Source organism: Athene noctua, chromosome 2 (assembly GCF_965140245.1).
Source record: "Athene noctua chromosome 2, bAthNoc1.hap1.1, whole genome shotgun sequence".
NCBI classification, from domain to species: domain Eukaryota; kingdom Metazoa; phylum Chordata; class Aves; order Strigiformes; family Strigidae; genus Athene; species Athene noctua.
The window spans coordinates 689,050-707,833 of NC_134038.1; the positions used below are offsets into that span (position 1 = coordinate 689,050).

An 18,784-nucleotide genomic window follows, 5' to 3' on the forward strand; every position below is an offset into this window, starting at 1 on the left:
AGGGGCTTTGCGCAGGAGGAGGGTGCAGGGGGAGCCCGTGCCTGCAGCCGGGAGCCGGAGCAGCCCAGGGACACCGTGCTGGGGGCAGGAAAGCCGGGGGGACCCTTGGGGTTCCCACCCCCGGAGAGGGGATGGGAGGTGTCTGGGGGGGGCATCTGAGAGCGCCGGGTGCCACAGCCGGGATTTTTTAGGGGGGGATGAAGCAACTGCCACTGGCAGGCGGCTCCATTCCGGGGCTGGGGCGGCTGTGTGGGGTGCGCAGGGTGGGCCCGGCCCCGCTCCCGGGGTTCCCACAGCTGGGGCCAGTGCTGGGGCGGTTGGGCAACAAACAGGGCGGCACCCGCCTCCCCCTCGCTGAGGCGGGGGCCGGCTGGCTCGGCGGGTGACAGCTCCAGAGCCCGAGCAGAGCCCCGCGCCACCCGGCCCCACCGGACCATAGCACGGCTGCGGGGACTCGGGGACCGGCGCCCGGCCGTGGGGGGCCACGGGGGGCCATGGGGGGCCAAGAGCCCCCAGCCCTGCTCGCCCACCACCCCGGCAGCCGCTGGTGCAGCGACGCAGCCCGCGGTGTCCCGGCGCGGCCCCGGCCCCAAGCCGTGGGGGCTCTGCCAGGGGGTCGCCCCTCCGCACCGCCTCTCCCTGGTGTCACTGCGTCCCCAGCCACACGCTCCGGGTCCGTGGCCCTGCCCCTGGCGTTGCCCCAGCTGGGAGGGGTGGATGAGATTTCCACGGGCCGAGGAATGAGCAACGCAACCGGTGTCGGCGGCCCCCGCCCGCGGCGGCAGCGCGGCGCGGCGCGTCCCGGGGCGTGTTGCGGGATGCGCCGGGGCTCGGCCCCGCTCGGGGCGGCTCTGGCAGCGACTGCATGTGGGGGTCCCCCGTGCACGGAGCGGGGGGACACGCCCTGTTCCCAGACATGTCCCCTCTCTGGCTGCCCTCCAAGGCAGAAGCATTTGTTCAGAAAAAAAAAAAATGAGTGTGGAGGCAGTTTCCGGGGACAACAGCGCAGATCTGGGACTGAAATCCCTGCAGGCGGGGCCGGCCGGGAGCGGGGGAGGGAGGAGGCCCCCGGCCCCCCTGCGACCCCCCGTACGGGGGGGGCTTGCACTTGCCCGAGGCCGGGAGGTGCCAGCGAGGGACGAGCCGCTGCGGGGCCCGTCCCCGTGTCTCCAGCCGCCCCGTCCCACCCCGACCCGCGGCCGTTCCCCGCCCCAAGCTCCCCCCGGCCACCCCGGGTCCGTGGGATGGGGCGGGGGGGGCCGGGTGTCCCACCCCGGGGGATGGCACTGGCGGGGGACCCCGCGGACGCTCGCGGTGACCTCAGGGCTGCGGGGGCAGAGGGCGGCCGGCACACGGGGACACACGGGGACGGGGACACGACGTCGCCCGGTGCTGCCGGCCCCAGGCAGAGCAGGAATCGCAGCGAGCGTTCCTGGGAAAGGCGGGCAGGCGGCGCGGTGCCCGCTGGCACCCGCTGGCACCCGCTGGCACCCGCTGCACGCCCCGGGCTCCCCGGCTCCGGCGCCGGGCGGCACCCGGCCGCTGGCACACCCAGGCCTGCCCGGCCACCGCGTGCCACCGCGCCCGGCCCGCTTTGGCGATGTCACATCCCCCCAGTCCCCATCACGGACAGCGGGGCGAGCGCACGGACAGACGGACAGAGCGCGGCGAGTCCCGGCTGCTCATAGAAAAAAAACAAACCTACTTTATTGTGGCCGGCGGGGCCGTGCCGGCCGGGGTTACATTCAGCTCTACTGCTGTCCGGTTAGCGGGGGGACGTGAGCATGCGTCGGCAGGGCGGGGGTCCCGGCACGGCGACGGGGGCGCGAGGGCCCCCCCCTGCCCGCGGCCCCCCAGCCCTGCCGGGGCGGGGAGGGGGCAGCTGCAGCCGGGCCCGTGCGCACACTCCGAAGGCTGAGGGGTGGGGGGTAGCACCAGAAACGGGGTTCTGCCTCCGGCGGGGGGCCTCACGCCCAGGGACCGAGCCCGGCCCCCTCCCACCGGCAGGACCGGGGCCGGGGGGGGGCCGGGACACATGACACCCCCAGCAGCACTGCCAAACGCCCGGCGACAGCGGCAGCCGGGGAGTGGGGGGCGAAGGGCGGCAGGATGCTCCCGGCAGCAGCCCCAGGTGCTTGGAGCTGCCTGGGGGAGCGGTGGGGTGTGGGGGGGCCGTGCCAGCCGGAGCCGGGGGGGTGGTTTGGTGTGTGTCAGGGGGATGTTTGCATATACACCGGGGCCAGGCCCGGCCGGGGGGGTGACGGACAGACAGCTCAGCCCCCGCGGGGGGGGTGGGAGGGGTGGGGGGATGCCCGCTCGGGGGCAAAGGGTGGGGGGGGCCGGAGACCCCCGGGGGGCGCATGGCCACGGCTTCGCCGTCCTCCGGCCACGGGGCGGGCGGCCGCCGGGGAGGAGAGTCCTGAGTGGGGCCGGCCGAGGGTGCTGGACACAGGGCAGGCGGCTGGCAGCAGGGGGCTCAGCGACAGGGGCTGCGGCGCTCCGGGGGGGACCCTTCGGCACGGCTGTCCCCAGGGGGGGCCGCGGCCGGGGTCTCCTCGGCTGCCGTGAACTGCAGCTCAGCCCCGTCGGGCAGCAGTGAGCCGCGGGAGCGCGGGCACCGGTCTCCGGAACGTGTCCTCCGCAGCACCGACTGGGGACGGAGAGGGTCAGCGCCTGGGGGGTGGGGCTGGGGGGGGGTCGGGGGCTCGGGGGGGCTCCCCAGCCTTTACCTTCCTGGCCAGGGGGCTGCTGGGAGCCGAGGCGCTGCTGTAGAGGCTGAGGCTGGAGTTGGAGCGGCTGGGGGACAGCACTTTGGAGGAGGGGGCCGACTGGTTGCCCCCACACTTGGCCGCGGCGGCCCCGAAGGCGTCTGGGGACAGGTACTTCTCGTTGATCTTCAGGTTGGTCCTTCCCTTCACTGGGGGGGGGGCAGTGAGCGGGGCTGGCACTGGGGGTCCCATGGTCCCAGGCTGGGGGGTGCAAGACCCTGGGGGGCACCACGGACCCGCAGGGCCCCGCTGGCACCCAGCACCACAGCGGGGCTGGGGGTCCCCCAGCCTTGGGCACCGCAGACCCCTCGGCCCCCCGTGCTGCAGGGGGGGGCACACACGTCGGTACCCACCTCTGCAAGGGTCGTTCTTCACCAGGAACTCGTCCAGCGCGATCCAGCCCCCGCCGACCCGCACCATGAGGGTGCTGCGCAGGATCCGCACCATCCGCAGCTGCTGGGACTCCCCGAACTGCGGAGCAGAGGGACAAGGGGGGGCCGGGGGGGTTCGGCAGGGCTGGGAGCCGGGGAGGGGGGGGATGCCGGCACCCAGATCTGCCCATCACCAGCCCACTGGGTGCCCCATGGCTGCATCATCCCTGCCAGCACTGGGGCCGGGGGGCACGCCTCCCCCCACCGCCGCAGAGGGTCTAGGGCTGTGCGGGGGGGTTGGAGCAAGCCGGGGACCCCCGCTGGGGGTTGGGGGGGCCGCTGGCCACGGCAGCAGGGCAGGAGCCAGCGGCACTGGCACGGGCCAGCACTTACCCGGTACCTGTTGGCACTGATCTGCTCCACCTGGAAGCGCTTGGCACAGTTGCACTGGGCCACTTGCCTGTTCACCTGGGGAGGGCACGTTGGGGCTCAGACCCCCACCCTGGGGACCCCCCCCAAACTGCCCAGCCCCTGTCCCCACTGGCACCTCGTCCTGGATCTGGTCAGCGTCGGCGGTGCGGCGCAGCGGGTCCCGGTTGGGGTGCAGGGCGCTGACAAACTCGTAGTAGTCGATGAAGCCGTCGCCGTTCATGTCGAAGATGCTGGCCACCGCGTTCATCTCCAGGACGTTGGTGGGGAACTCTGGGGGGGGAGAATGGCACCCTCAGCCCACGCACCCCCACGCCATGGCCAGCCAAACCCCAGCCCCCCTCCACGGGGCACCCCGGCCCCCCTGAGGTGGGATCCCCCCCACGGGGAAACCCCTCTGCCGCGTTCAAGTTAACAAATTAATTTGGTAAGAGCTGAATCCCTCTGCGGGGGATCCCACCTCGGCAAGAGCTGCCCCACTGCTCCCCAAACTGCCCCTCCCCAGGCTCTGGGGGCGCGGGGGGAGCCCTGGGGGTGCCCCAGGAGCCAGCCCCGGGCGCACGCACTGGAGGCCAGGACGCTCTCGATGAATTCCCGCTGGCTGATGCGCCCGTCCTGGTCCCTGTCGATGCCTCGGAAAACATCCAGGACGCGGGACTTCATCTGCCCGATCCACTGCATGTAGCGCTTCCTCCACACCCCGAAGTCGAAGTGCGCGAACTCCTCCAGCTTGGAGAGGGACAGACGGGGCTCACTGCGCCGCAGGGGACCCCCCGCCAGCTCCCCCCGTCCCGCAGGCGCTCGGCAGCCACTTGCCCCCCGCGCCTGACCCTGCCGGGGCTGGCAAAGGGGGTCTGGGCCCAGGACCCCGGCTCTGGGTTGCAAGGGGAGCCAGGGGGGTCTGGGAGGGCTCCTGGGCGCTCCCTGCTCCATCCCACCACCCCCGGGGACCCTCCCCATCCATCCGACCCAGGGCCGGGGCGAGAGGAGCCGCCGGCACCCCGCAGCAGGGCCGGGGCTGCCCCTACCTCGCGCAGGCGCTGCAGGGCCGTCTCCAGCCGGTACTGCCGGTCCAGGGCCAGGAGCCAGAGCTGCTGCCAGCGGTGCAGGAGCTGGGCCATGAGGGGGGTCTGGGGCTCCAGCCCCCCCAGCGGCACCGCCGGCGACCCCTGCGCCTTCCCCGTGCTCCGGCGCCCTGCGGCCAGCAGAGACAGGCGGTGAGGGCGCAGCCGGGCACGGTGCAGCAAGGAGGGGGGCAAGGGGGGGTCTCTTACGTGTGGCCAGCCGGCGGGCGGCCGGCGGGCCCAGCTCAGTGGCCAGTTTCCGCTTGCAGCTCTTGGTGACCTTTTCCACGTCGGGCTGCTTGCGGTTCAGCTCCTCCATGAACACCTACGGCAGAGGCCAGTGCTCAGCACATCCCCCCGGCACAGCCAGTGCAGGGCACCTGCTGCCCCCCTCCCCGGGACGCTCCCGCCGTCCCTCCCGCAGAGCCGGAGGGGTCAGGCTGTGCCTGGACGGTGCCGCTGCGTCCCCGCCGCTCGCTCAAACTGCGCCCACGGCCTCAGCCCGGTGCACCCGAAGTCCCTCGGTCGGGTCGAGTGCTCGCCCGGGGGGTCCCTTACGGCGTGCTGGGCGCTGAGCTCCTCCAGCTGCTCGGCCTCCTCCGGCAGCGGCTCCTGGTCCCGCAGGCCGAGGGCCTCCTCGGCGGCCGTGATCCAGTCGAAGAGCTGGGCCGTCTCCTCCCGCTCGGCGGCGAGGCTGGCCGTCTGCGCCTGCAGCCGCTCGCCCTGCTGCTGGGCCCAGCTCAGCACCTGCGGGCACGGCGCGGGCAGCTGGGCCACAGCGGGGGGCTGGCGGGGATGGGGGGCCACGGGGACGGCGTCCGCCGACCCACTGCGCACCCCAGGGCCAGCACTGCGGCAGGGACCCAGGGCCATGGGGCAGGCATGGACCCCTGGCTGGTAGCCCGAGGGACCAGGGGGCAGGGACAGGAGGAGTTCACGGCCCCCCCGGGACCACGGGGCAAGCCCCAGCTCCCACCAGCAGCAACGTGCCGGTGCCGCCGCGTCCTCGCTGAGCCCGAGGCGAGGGGGGCTGGGGAGGGTGGTCCCAGGATCTGCACCGAGGGCTTCGTGCGGGCGAGGGATCGGCCGGACCCATCGGAGCCGTTCAGGAAGAGGGGGGAGCCCGGCGGGGAGGGGGGTCGGGGTGGGGGGATCCCTGGGACGCTGCTCCCCGGGGACTCCCTGACTTGTGGGGACGAGCCACCATCGTGCAGGTGGGACCACGGAGGCCCCCGGGTGACCCCCACGCTGCGTGGCCCTGGGAGGGGGGAGCAGGGCTGGGAGCAAGGGGGTGGCCGGGGGTGGCCGGGGGTGGCCAGGGGATGAGTCCTGGTGGCTCATGGAGGGCCGGGTCTGCACAGGAGGAGCGGAGCAAGACCCAGGGGGTCTGTGCCAGCCGGGGACGGGGCCGAGCACCCCCAGCTCCCCCACCCCTAGAGGCACCATGGGGTTGTGCTCGTCCCGGGCATGGGTGCAAATCTGCTTCCCGGGGGGCAGGGCGGGGGGATAATGGAGAAGGGGCCCCGGCTCACCTCCTGGAAGCGGCTCTTGGCGACGGTGACCCAGGACTTGATGGTGATGACAGAGTCGGGGTGGCAGGTGGCGAGGATCTCCTCCCCCAGCGAGGTGATGCACTCCAGCTCCAGCTCCTGGCACTGCAGCGACTTCAGCAGCTCCTGGGGGGGCACGGACTGGGGTGGCGCCGGGCCCCAACCCCCCACCGCACCCCCCACCGCACCCCCCCAGCGCGACAGGCCCGGGCGGGGGGAAGGCACAGCCTGGGGCGCATGGGACCCGAGATGCCTGCAGCTCAGGGTGCCCGGGGGCCCCAAATGTCACCTCTGGGTGTGACGGGACCCAGCACCCCACGGCTCACTGCGCTGCACCCCAAACCCTGGCAGGCGCGGGTGGGGCCCGGCTGACCCCAACAACTGGGTGGCCCAGGGCAGGGACGGAGACACCCTGGAGGTGGGGGCTGGTGGGGGGTGATGGGTTTAGTGGGGACTGACAGCAGCTAGCAGGGGCTGGCAGGGGCAAGTGAGGGGTGGCAGGGGCTAGTGGGGGCTGGTGGGGAGTGACGGGGGCTGGCAGGGGCTAGTGGGGGCTGGTGGGGAGTGACGGGGGCTGGCAGGGGCTAGTGGGGGCTGGCAGGGGCTAGTGGTGGGTGACACGGGCTAGTGAGGGTTGGCAGGAGGTGACAGGGGCTGGTGGGGGGTGACAGGGGCTGGCAGGAGCTGACAGGGGCTGGCACCGACCTGCAGCTGGTTCTGGCACTCCTGCACTGCCGTCTCCTCCTCGGGGCAGACGCCGTACCTGAGGGCTTGCTCGGACTCGGAGAGGCGGCCCAGGAAGGACTGGACCAGGCCATGGAACTCCTCTGCCTGCCGGGACGGCCGGGACCTGCTCGGCACCCGCCTCGTGCCCGCAGACCCTCGGCCAGGGCCCACCCCCCAACCCGTACCCGCGGTGAGACAGGGGGAGATGCTTGTCCTGCCCCCCACGGCGCCAGGCACCCCACGGCACCCAGAGGAACCCCACGGCACGCGGCTGACCCGCCCAGGTGCTGGCACACACGGGCACCCACCACAGGCACCGGCAGCACCCGGGCTGGCACCCGGCCACGGCACCTTGCGACAGGGCCCCACACGGAGACCCACAGCCCACGCAGAGCCCCACACAGAGCCCCACAGCCCCACACAGAGCCCCACAGCACCACGCCGCACCCACTGCCCAGGCACCCACTGAAACCTCCAGCAGGACGTGCCGGCTGCAGCTCCCAACCTTCCCGCGGCGGGGGGAGGCCCCGTGGTGGTCGCAGCCCCCCCAGCTCTGACCTGCCGCAGCGCAGCCTCCAGCCGGGCCTGCTTGGAGACGGAGAGGGCGCAGACCAGGTCCCAGCGCCCGCCCAGCTCCTCCATCTGCTGCTGCAGCCACTGGGAATCGACGCTGCTGCTGCCGCGCGTCAGGTCCCGCACCGAGCGCTTCAGCATCTTGACGCAGCTGGCTCGCTTGCCCAGCTCCTTCTGGAAGACCTGGGCAGGGGGAGAGGGCGGGAGGGCGTGGGAGATGCTGCGGGGGGGTGGCCCAGCAGCCTGCCTGGCCCCCTGTTACCGTGCAGGGCTCCCCCCAGACCCCCCCAGAACACTGGGCGCCCCAGCACTGCCCCGAGCACCGGATCCAGCTGCGGCCGCTCCGGTGAACAAAGCCCCATCCCCGTGCTGGGATGGGGGGTGGGCAGGGCCCCCCCCGGCCAGGGACACCCACCTTGTGCTTGTCCATGAGGTCACCGACCAGGTCCCGGTCCCCTCCGACGGGCACGTCCTCGCTGAGCTGGGGCTCGGCCCGGTACAGCCAGTCCATGAGGGCCTGCAGCGCGTCCGTGAACTTGCCCGAGAAGAGCAGGTTCTCCTCCAGCTTGTGCTGCCTGTGGGCAAGGGCGCAGGCAGTGCCGGGGCTCAGCCCTGTGGCCACCCCACGGGGAGCCCGGCAGGCGGCACCTGGGCTCGCTCAGGGCCAGGGACGGATCCTGGCGGCACCCCCGGGGCCGAGCCCGGCAGGGCTGGGGCAGCGGCTCCCAAAGCCGGGGCAGGATGCACCAGGACGGGTAGCGCCGTGCCCCGTGCGCAAAGCTGGGGCCAGGGGACCTGGACCACCCATCATATCCCATCCCCATCCCACCGCACCCCACCCCATCCCCACCCCGCTCCAGTCCCCCACCTCTCCCCAGCGCGGCTGCACAGCCCGTCCCAGCGCTCCTTCAGCTCCCCCAGCAGCTCCTCCAGCGGCTGCAGGTCCTCGGGGAGCCGGGCCCTCTCCCGCAGCGCCCGCCCGCTCCGCAGCGTCGCCTCGTACACCGGCCGCTTCGCCCGCAGAATCTTCTGGAAAGCCTGTGGGCGCAGGGGGTGAGCCACCCCCGGGACTCCCCAGGTGCCGTGGGGGTGCTCAGAGGTCTCCCCCCACCCCAGGTCTCCCCGCTTGGCCCTGGAACCACGTCCGACCGCCGCGGCACTGAGCAGACTGGGGTGCTGCCATCACCCTGGGAGCTGGGGACCCCTCCCCTGCCGCCCTGCAGCCCCCCCGGCTCTGCTCCCCCGACGCCAGGCGCCCACAGGGCTGGGGTGCAGGGTGCACCCCACCTTGTGCTCAGCCAGCTGGCACTTGATCTCCTCCTGGCTTGTGGCCGCATCCTGCGGCATCTCCAAGCTCTGCTCCACCTCGTCCATCCAGTCCAGGAGCAGCCGCCGGGACTCGCTGAACTGGAACAGAGCGGGGGGTGTCAGGGGGGGCCTTGGGTGCGAAGACGGGGCGACCTGGACCACCCATGGTATCCCATCCCATCCCCATCCCATCCGTTTCCATCCCATCCCCATCCCATCTCATTTCCATCCCATTTCCATCCTATTTCCATCCCCAACCCATTTCCATCCCATCCCATAATATCCCAGCGCTCCGAGTACCTGTTTGGTGCGTTTCCGGGCCTCCTCCAGCGCCGCCCCCCTCTCCGCCGTGCGCCTCAGCACCGCTCCCAGGCGCTCCCGGGCCGTCAGCACCAGGTTCTGGATGACGGCGCCGTCCTGCTGCCTGCTGAAGTCCCGCAGGCGCGCGGCCACGGCCTCCAGCCCGCTCAGCTTCTCCCCGTGGGCGCTCGCCTCCTTCGCCAGGGCCTGCGGGGGACGGGGGGCAGCTGGGGGGGCGCCGGGGCGGGAGCGCAGAGCCGACAGCCGGCAGCGCAGAGCCGACAGCCGGCAGCGCTGGGGGGGTTCCCCGCGCCGGTGCCGGGACCCTCCCGGGCTCAGCCCCCGCTTGCCTTGTGCTCCTGGATCTGCGCGGTGACGGTCTCCAGGACGAAGCTGGGCGGCGCGGGGGAGCCCAGCAGCTCCTCGGCGTGAGCCACCCAGCGCAGCAGCTCCTGCACGGTGCCGTGGAACTCGGTGCTGACCGTCAGCCCCTCGGCCAGGCGCTCCTGCGGGCAGGGGCACGGCGCTGCCGGGGACCGTCCCACAGCCCCCCCGCCCCGGGATGAGCCACCAGCACCCCCCCGCCTGCCCCGCGCACCTTCCTCTCCTGGGCCTCGGCCTGGACGCTCTCCCACTTCTGCTCCAGGATGCGGAGGCTGTGCTCGGTGCTGCAGGGCCGGCCGGCGCGGCAGGAGGCCAGTAGCCGCTGCAGCCGCTCCCGCAGGCCGCTGTAGGCCTCCTGCTTGGACTCCATCTCCTTGCACAGCTCCTGCGGGGGGGGAGCCTGGGGGTCACTGCCCCCGCCGCGGCACGGGGATGGGGACCGGGAGGGTCCCACTCCACCCCAGGGGCAGGGGACGGGCGCAGGTGGCCCCTTGGCACAGGGAGCGGCGGATTTGGGGCACACGTACACCCCCACGGGGGCTCGGGGCCGGCCCCGGCGCTCACCAGGTGAGCGCTGAGCTTCTCTTTGGTGGTGTCGGGGTGGCCCCACGCCGGCTGGGAGAAGAAAAGCTGCAGCTCCACCTGCTCCAGCCACTGCAGCAGCTCCGTCATCTCCAGCGTCAGGTCCTGCACCTGGAGGGGGGGCACGGGGCGGGGGGGAGCTCAGCGCCGCCCCTGCCAGCGGGCAGCACCGCAGTGAGCAGCACTGGGACAGGCAGCCCGGGAGGCAGGGCCCCGCACCTGGCTGAGGTTGTTCTCCAGCTCCAGCTGCCGGCTCTCGGTCTCGCTCTGCACCAGGTCCCAGCGCTGGCCGAGCTGCCGCAGGCTGCGCTGGAGCCCCTCCACGCTCTCGCCCAGGCTGGAGAGCAGCAGCCCCTGCCCGGCCTCGCTGACCGACTGCACCGTGCGCGCGTGGGACATCACGTCGTTCCTCAGCACCTGGGCACGGGGCACGCGGTCACCGCCAGCACCCCACGGCATCGCCACGGCCCAGGCCCCGGCCCTCGTCTCCTGCGCAAAGCGGGGCAGGTGCCCGCAGCACCGAAACTGCCGCTTCTTGGCAGGGACGGGGCACAGCAGAGGCTGGGACCCCCCACCCTGGTCACCAGAGCAGGCAGCCGGTGGCCAGGGTGGCAGCCCTGTGGCATGTGGTGGCCCCAGTCCCGTGGCCACCCTCACCTTGTGCTTGGCCAGCTCGATCTCGCAGCTCTGCAGGTCGGGGCGCAGCGGCGCGGGCCCCTGCAGCTGCTCGGCGGTGCGGCACAGCCACTGCAGCAGCTCCTCCAGCTGGTGCTGGAACTGGCCCAGCCCCAGCAGAGCCGCCTCCAGCTGGTGCTGCCCCGGCACGGGCGGAACCGGACACCCATCGGCGGGGAGCCGCGGCGGCCCCCACCCCACGCAAGGTGCCCGCACGGCCCCCAGCACCCACGTGGCACCCAGCGCCTGCACGGCCCATGCACCCACCCAGCTCCCATGCGGCACCTCGGGCCCCTGCGCAGCCCCCAGGTACCCACACACCCACCCAGCACCCATGTGGCACCCCATGCACCCACACAGCACCTATGTGGCACCCTATGCCCCGGCACAGACCCCAGGCACCCACCCAGCACCCATGTGGCACCCACACACCCACCCAACCGTGGCTCTTTCCCCATGGCAGACCCGGCCAACAGCTCAGGGGCCACCAGCACCTCTCCGAGCCCCCGGGGCCACAAGAGCAGCCCCCCCTCCCCAGCCCTGCCCCCACGCTGGCTGGGCCCCCTCCCTACCTGCCGGCTGACGATCTCCTCCTCCAGACGGTCCCAGCGCTGGCGGAAGTGGCTGAGGGGGGCCGGGGGGTCCCCCAGCCCCGCGCCCCCCGGGCCGGCCTGGTGCCGCAGGCTCTCCACATCCACCTTGCACTGGTAGAGCTCCCGCTTGAACTCCTGCAGGGCAGCCGCCGGTCAGCGGGCGACCCCCAGCCCCGCACATGGCCACAGGGGCCCGCGTGATGCATGGCACGGCACGGCACAGCACGGCACAGCATGGCACGGCATGGCACGGCATGGCACGGCACAACACAGGCAGGTCAAGTTTAACATGGCACAGCACAGCACAGCAGAGCCAGGTCTGGTTTAACACAGCACAGCACGGCACAGCCAGGTCTGGTTTAACACGGCACGGCACGGCACAGCCAGGTCTGGTTTAACACGGCACAGCACGGCAGAGCTTGTCACGGGCCCGGGGGCCCAGAGCTCCTCCCCAGGGAACGTGGGAGCTCTGCCCATTCCCGGCACCTCGAGGTGCAGGACGGGCCCACCCAGCGCCCCCCACCCACGGGTGCCGTGGGGGCACCAGCACCGCCCCACATGCCACGCTGTGACTCTGAGGCCACCCCGAGCGCCCCGTGTCCCCCCCCGGACCCCCCTGGCCCCCCGGGCCCGTCCTGCGGCAGGACCCACCTTCAGCTCCGCCAGCTGCTGCTGCACCACGGCCGGGTCCCCCCCGACCAGGAACTCCCCGGCGACGCGCAGCTCGGCCGCCTCCAGCCACTCCAGCAGCCGCTGGGGACCCACAGGGACCGTGGGGCCGGGTCCCGCCCCAGCCCTGTCCCCCCACGCCGGGAGTGGGGCTGGGACCCGCCAGGACCCCCAGGGAGGGATGGAACAAGGGGCGGGGGAGGGCCCATCCACACTGAGGGCTTCGAGTGGGTCATGCTGGGCCAGGACATGGGCACGACCCCACGGTCACTCCACAGTCACCCCACGGTCACCCCATGCCCACCCCATGGCCACGTCCCCCCCTCAGCCATGCCCAGGGACCACCACACTGGCCCCATGGCCCCACACCACCCTGAGCGGTGACAGGAGGGTGACACAGGGTGGGGGTCAGGACACGGAGTGGGGTGGGGGGAGTCTGCGCGGGCAGCCCCCTGCCCCCCACCTGCATGGTCTCCTGGTAGCTGAGGGAGGCCTGGAGCTGCTCCTCGAGGCGGGCGTTGCGCTCCGTCCACACCTTGTTCAGGCTGTGCCAGGAGGAGTAGAGCTGCGGCAGGGCGCGGGGGTCAGGGTCAGGGCGCGGGGGTCAGGGTGCCAGGGTTATGGTTGGGGTGCTGGGGCCACGGTGCCGGGGCCAGTGGGCACCGGTGTGACCCTTGGCAGACACGCAGTGCCCTGTGCAGGGACACTGGCCGGGGACAGTCACCCCCCACCCCCCCAGCACCGGCTCTGGGGATCACTCCTGCCCTCTCCCCGGGGTCCAGCCCCCCCCAACGCCTCTCCCCAGGGCCCCGTCCCTCGCTGGGCCCCCACCCGCCGGCACTCACATCGTCCAGGCTCTTGGTGACGTCGGGCTTGTCGGGGTCCCCGCAGGACGACATGAGCTCCACGCCCAGGCTGCCCAGCGCGTCCAGCTCGCCCTGCAGCGCGTCGATCTCCTCCCGCAGCGCCTGCGGGGCACCAGGGCGCTCGGCGATGCCCGTGCCGCGGCGATGCTCACCAAGCCCCCTCCCCAGGTGGTACCTGCATGGTGCGGAGCTGCGTGCGGATGGCCTCGGGCTCGCTGCCGGCCTCCTCCAGCCCCAGGACCAGCTGCTGGGTGTCGCTGAGCGTCAGGGCCAGCTCGGAGAGGCCGTGCCAGAAGCGCTCGGCCAGTGCCAGCAGCTCCCGCAGCCAACACTCCTGCTCCTGGCAGCAGCCCCGCAGGCAGCTCCACTGGGACAGCAGCTGCGCCGTCCGCTCCTGGATCCCTGCGGGGCATGAGGGGGGACGGGGCTCGGCCTGGGGACCCTCACCAAGAGACCCCGCGCCCCGATGTGGTCCCCAACAGGGACACAGCGATGCCAGGACGCCCTGTGCGCAGGGACGTGCTGCTGTGCTGGTACCTCTGGCAGCGGCGTCGGAGTTGGCTGCCCGCATGATGGCCAGCAGCTCGCTGCCCTGCGCCTGGACCGTCTCCAGGGCCGCCCCCAGCTTCTCCAGCTCGCCCAGGGCCAGGCTGTTCTCCCGGATCAGCTCCCGGAGATGCGCCGCGTCGCCGCGCACCGAGGGCCGGCTCTGCAGGCGGCTCTGCAGCCGCTCCAGGCACTCCAGCAGCAGGTCCATGCGCTCTGTCAGCTGCCGGGAAGCGCTGGGGGGTCACCCCGGGGGACCCTGATCCCCACACCCCAACCCCGGTGCCGGCCCCGTACCTGGCTGTACCGCGGCAGCGCATCCTCCAGCAGCGCGGCCGCCTGGCGCGCGCGGTCGCGGATGCGGCCGTACCGCTCCTCCGCCTCCCGCCAGCGCCGCTGGAATGGGGCGGCCTGCTCGGGGCTCAGCTCCGCCAGCTGCGCCGACACGCGCTGCAGCTTCCCCACGAGGGGCCGGTGCTCGGCGATGGCCTCCCGCAGGCACTGGGGGTGGGGGGCACCAGCCGTGGGGGACGGGACGATCCCCGGCAGCGCCGCCACCTCCGTCCCCCTGCCGCTGTGCCCCGGCCGCTCACCTGCAGCAGCGCCTGCTGCTCCTTGAAGGCCTCGTAGCTGATGGCGCTGGGTGAGAGCTGCGCCCCCAGCTCCTGCGTCTCCTCCAGCCAGGGTGCCAGCTCCTCGTGAGCCTCCTCAAACTGGGCGAGCAGGGACTGGGCGTGCTCCAGCTGCACGGCGCAGGCCCCGCTGCGCAGGGAGAGCTGCTCCGCGCGCTCCCGCAGCGCCTGCACCGAGGGCTGCGGGCAGGGGACGGGCGGCTCACCGGGGGGTCCCGACGGCCCTCGCCCGGCCCAAGGGGCAGCCGAGGCCCCGGCGCGGCCCCGGTGCGGCCGCTCACCTGGAGCTGCTGCCGCAGGGGCTCGGGGCAGGCGCGGAGCAGCGGGTCGGCGACACCCAGCAGACGCTCCACCAGCCCCCGGTGGTGCAGGATCTCCGCCGAGAGCAGCTGGAACACAAGGAGGTGCGTGGGAGACGCCGGCCAGCTGGCACGGGGGTCAGGGTGATTTCAGGGCACCCCTTTGGGTACTGGTGGGGCGCAGCTCGGCGCAGGGCAGCACCCCAGACCTACCTTCTGCTCGGAGAGCTGTGAGCGCAGGGCCTGGGCGTCCAGCTGCACCCGGCCGACCTCCTCCAGCCGCTCACCGAGCTGCGCCAAGCGCCCGAGCTGGGACTCCAGGACCTGCTCGAACTGCAGCGCCGAGGAGAGGCGTCAGCCTCGCTGGGACACAGACCCCGGCGCATCCCACCCCACCACGGGGCCGGGCGGAGGGTGATGGTCCCCAGACCCCACATCCCGCACCTTCTCCCTGTCGCCGGCGGTGACCGGGGGCTCCTGGCCGTCCCAGGCGCCCAGCTCCTGCTCGAGGCGGCCCAGCCAAAGCGCCAGGTCCTCCTGGGCAGCGCCCAGGCGGGACGAGGCCTCCAGGGTCTGCGCCAGCCGGTGCGCGGTGTCGGCGCCGCTCTGGCCCACGATGAGATACCGCATCCTCAGGGACTCCATCTTGTCCTGCGCCAGCTGCGCCTCCTCCCCTGCGGCAGCACCACGCCCGGCCTCAGCAGGACCCGGGGACCCGCCACACCGTCACCTTCCCTCCCTCGTGATGCTCACTCTGTCCCCCACGCCTGCCCCCCTCCAGCTGCTCCCGGACACACCTCTCATCCCCATCAGCGGCAAAATTCAACCCCCTGGCTGCCCCCCACCGCCGGTGCGCCCCATCCTGCCGTGCCCCTGACCCCCACGGGCCTGGGTCTCTCCTGGCCAGCCCCTCTCCACCACACAACACTGTGCTCCCGCAGCCCCCGCAGTGCAGCACGGGGTCCCCGTGGCGCTGGCACAACCCACCGTGCTACGCCCACCCCCTCCCGTGTCTGGCGGCCCCCACCCCGCGGCCACTCACCTGTCACCATCGCCAGGACCCGCTGCCCGCGCTCCAGGGCGCCGTCCAGCTCTCCCAGCCGGCCCCGAATCTCCTCGCAGAGGGCCTGGGTGAGAGGCTCCCGTGGCAGCGACCGCCAGCACTGCCCCCCCCAGCCCCACCGCCACCCCCAGCCCTCCCTGTGGCCCCGCTCACGGCTCCCCCCACCCGGCCGCGCCCACATCACCTGACCCGTGCCACGGCCGGTGCCCCCCACCCAACCCGCACCCCGACCTGGGTTTGCCGGTGGGCGTCCTGCAGGAGGCTGACGCAGCCGTTGGCGTGCCAGAGTTGGGCCAGCTGCCGCTCCGTGGCACCGAGCCACTCCTGGAAGGAGTCCACGGCCTCCTGGAAGCCCTGGGCCGCCGGCAGGATCCGCTCCAGGTGGCCGTACCTGTGCCGGGAAGGGGGGGTGAGCCGGGGAGACCGAGGCCCTGGCTGGAAAAGGCTCTTCTCCACTTGCCACTGGGGTCGGAGGATCAATTCCCACCTCGGGGGTCCCTTCCCCACCCCAAAACTTCCCACCCCAAGGCCGGCAACCCCCGCCCAGGCAGCGCCAGCAGCACCCTGAGGACAGGACCTCGGGGGTCCTGCATTGTCCCGGCACACCCCCGGCTGGCAGAGCCCCGACCCACCTGGCTTCAGCCTCCTGCATCAGCTTGCCCCACTTCTCCCCGAGGCCCGACAGGCTGTCGCTCCCCTCAGGCGCCGCCGTGCCGGAGCCGTGTGCCGCCGGCACGGGCCTGTCCTGCAGGATGAGCTCCACCCGCGGCCTCCGCTCCTCCAGCAGCCGCTTCAGGAGCTGGAAGGCAGCGGGACAGGGTGCTGGGCCGGGGACCCCCTCCCTCCCACCGGCACCGCGGGCAGGGAGCCGGCAGCCCCGGGGGTGGCCGCTGTGCCCCCGGCCCCCCCAAATCCCAGCCCGGGACGTGCCAGCCGGGACCTGCTGACCTTCTGCTCCTCCAGCTGGGCCTTCGCCACCTTCACCTCCGCCGACGGTGGCTTCTGGTTGCTCACCAGCTCCTCCATGTCGGCCGCCCAGGCCAGCAGACTCTCCGGCGTGTCCTGGCCACGTTCGGCGCCCGCCGCTGCCTCCTCCGTGCCGGGGACAGCCCGTGGGGCCACCTGGGGAGAGACCGGGCTGAGCCGCCTGGGCAGCGACGCCGGGGACGGAGGGACCCAGCCCAGGTCCCCCCGTGTCCCCCCCGCATGCCCCACTGCCACCGCTGCGCTGGGACGGGCTCTCCCCCGCGCTCCTCCTCGGGGCCGGAGGACCGGGCGCCGCTGGCGGGGTTCCCCGAACCGCCCGCGCCCTGCGGACCCCGGCGGGGGGAGACAGAGGCCGAGACTCGCTGGCAGAGAGGTCAGTGCCGGCGGATCAGCCCTGCGGGCCCGGCACGGCCTCTCCCGCGGCTTCCCGGCGGTCACCTCTGCGGCCTCCGTGTGTCCGGCGCGGCCGCCGGCCGCCAGCTCCGTCAGCACCGTGACCGTGCGGCTGACCAGGGCCTCGCCGCCCTTCTCGCCCGCCGGGTACTCCGTCACCTCCACGATCTCCGTCACGATGGTCTCCGTCACCTCCGTCACCTCCGTCACCTCCCGGGTGGTGACGGGTTTCCAGGACCAGGCGCTCCGGGGGACGCCGGCCCGGGGGGGGGTCCAGGCCGCCCCCCCCGCCTGCCCCTTCCCGGCCGCGCTCCCGTTCTGCACCGCCACCTCGGACCGGCTGCGCCTCAGCGCGGGGCTCCGGCCGCCGCCGCCCACCGCGCTCCAACCGTTCTCCACCGGCGGCTTCTCCGGCGGCCCCGGCCGGGCCTGGGCGCTGCTCCCGGCGGGCAACGGCCCCGCAGCCGGACCCGGGTCCCGGGGCTGCGGGTCCCGCGGGGGCTCCTCCGGCCGCCGGCTCTTCTGGCCCAGGCAGCTGGGCCGGCTCACGGGGTTCCCCATGGCGCCCGCGCCGGGCCCCCGCCTCAGATCCCGGCCTGCAACGAGCCGGGAGGGCGACGCGCGTCAGGGGAGCCCCCGCACCCCACCGGGGGAGCCCCCCCAAATCCCTGCACCCGGCTGCGGGGCCCAGACACCCCCAGCGAAGGGCTGCGGCGAATCGGGGCGCGGGGCCGGGGGGGGGACGCGGATGTGGGGGCCGGGGGGGCGCCGGGCAGATGCTTCCGCGCCCCTTTGTGCGCCTGGGAGTGGGGAGACGCGCCGGGCTGGGAGCACCCCCGCGGGCAGGGCGGGCAGGGCGGGCAGCACCCCCCGCCAGCCCTGCCGCAGCCATAAATCCCCCCGCGCCGTCCGGCAGGACCCTCCCCCGCCAGCCCCTGCCAGCGTCCTGCCGCAGCGCTGCCTGCACCTGCACCCGCTGCCTGCACCCACTGCCTGCATCTGTACCCCCTGCCTGCACCCCCCGCTGCCTGCACCCACTGCCTGCACCCCCTGCCTGCACCCCCTGCCTGCACCCCCTGCCTGCACCTGCACCCGCTGCCTGCACCCCCTGCCTGCACCCCCCGCTGCCTGCACCTCCTGCCTGCACCTGCACCCGCTGCCTGCACCCGCTCTCTGCACCCCCGCTGCCTGCACCCCCTGCCTGCACCCCCCGCTGCCTGCACCCCCCACCGTCTGCACCCCCTGCCTGCACCCCCCCGCCTGCACCTGCACCCCCCGCTGCCTGCACCTGCACCCAATGCCTGCACCCCCCGGTGCCTGCACCCCCTGCCTGCACCTGCACCTGCTGCCTGCACCCACTCCTGCCTGCACCTGCACCCCCTGTGCCGCCCCCAGCCCCCTGCGCCCACCCCTGCCTGTCCCCTGTCCCCTGTCCCCCGGCGCAGGCCCGGGTGCGGCCGGCCCCGTCAGAGCGGGGGGGACGCGGGGGGGACACGCGGGGACACACGCGGGGACACGCGGGGCCGCCCCGCCCCGCGCACACACGCGGGGGCCCCCCCGGGAGCCCCTCCCGGGACCCCCCCGGGGCTCTCCGCGCGCACTGACTCGCCGGGTCACGCCGCCCAGGGGGGGCCCAAGCCAAGGCTGCCGGGGGTGTGTGTGTGTGTGTGTGTGTGTGTGTGTGAACCGGGGACACCCCCCGCTCCCAGGGCAGCGCCGCCCCCCCGCCGCGGGGCCCACGGACACGCACCCCCCCTGCCCCCCGCACTCACCCCTCGGCCGAGCCGCGCGTCCGTGGGGCCGGGCCGGGCCATGGCGGGGGCCGAGCCGGCGGGCGGGGCGTGGGGGGGGGCGAGGGGGGGTCGCGGGATGGGCACGGCGGGGGGGGGGGTCGCTCCCCCGTTACCGGCGCCCGGGCATGGCCCGGCCCCGCCGCCGCCGCCTTTGTGCGCTGCGGGGGGTGCGGGGCGGGGGGGGGCGGGGGGGGGACCCCGGCTGGGCTGGGC

At 74.0% G+C, this 18,784-nt stretch overlaps 1 protein-coding gene across 1 annotated transcript; it reads right to left on the reverse strand.

Annotated features, from left to right (window-relative positions):
- Positions 1–1,696: 1,696 nt before the first annotated feature.
- Positions 1,697–18,577, reverse strand: LOC141957210 (microtubule-actin cross-linking factor 1, isoforms 6/7-like). Its single transcript, XM_074898271.1, has 38 exons — positions 18,551–18,577; positions 16,824–17,374; positions 16,347–16,520; positions 16,031–16,197; positions 15,630–15,789; positions 15,378–15,462; positions 14,780–15,009; positions 14,549–14,668; positions 14,318–14,425; positions 13,998–14,216; positions 13,702–13,905; positions 13,396–13,627; positions 13,034–13,260; positions 12,838–12,960; positions 12,456–12,557; positions 11,975–12,076; positions 11,303–11,458; positions 10,713–10,868; positions 10,275–10,472; positions 10,038–10,166; positions 9,688–9,858; positions 9,440–9,595; positions 9,090–9,296; positions 8,769–8,888; positions 8,350–8,519; positions 7,897–8,056; positions 7,467–7,664; positions 6,888–7,013; positions 6,165–6,308; positions 5,191–5,379; positions 4,843–4,957; positions 4,597–4,763; positions 4,135–4,297; positions 3,687–3,841; positions 3,533–3,607; positions 3,122–3,239; positions 2,730–2,917; positions 1,697–2,650 (listed from the first exon to the last, which is right to left on the reverse strand). Exons 2-38 carry the CDS (start codon positions 17,337–17,339, stop codon positions 2,477–2,479), a joined length of 6,204 nt encoding a protein of 2,067 aa, XP_074754372.1. The 5' UTR covers positions 17,340–17,374; positions 18,551–18,577; the 3' UTR covers positions 1,697–2,476.
- Between the last annotated feature and the right edge of the window lie 207 nt (positions 18,578–18,784).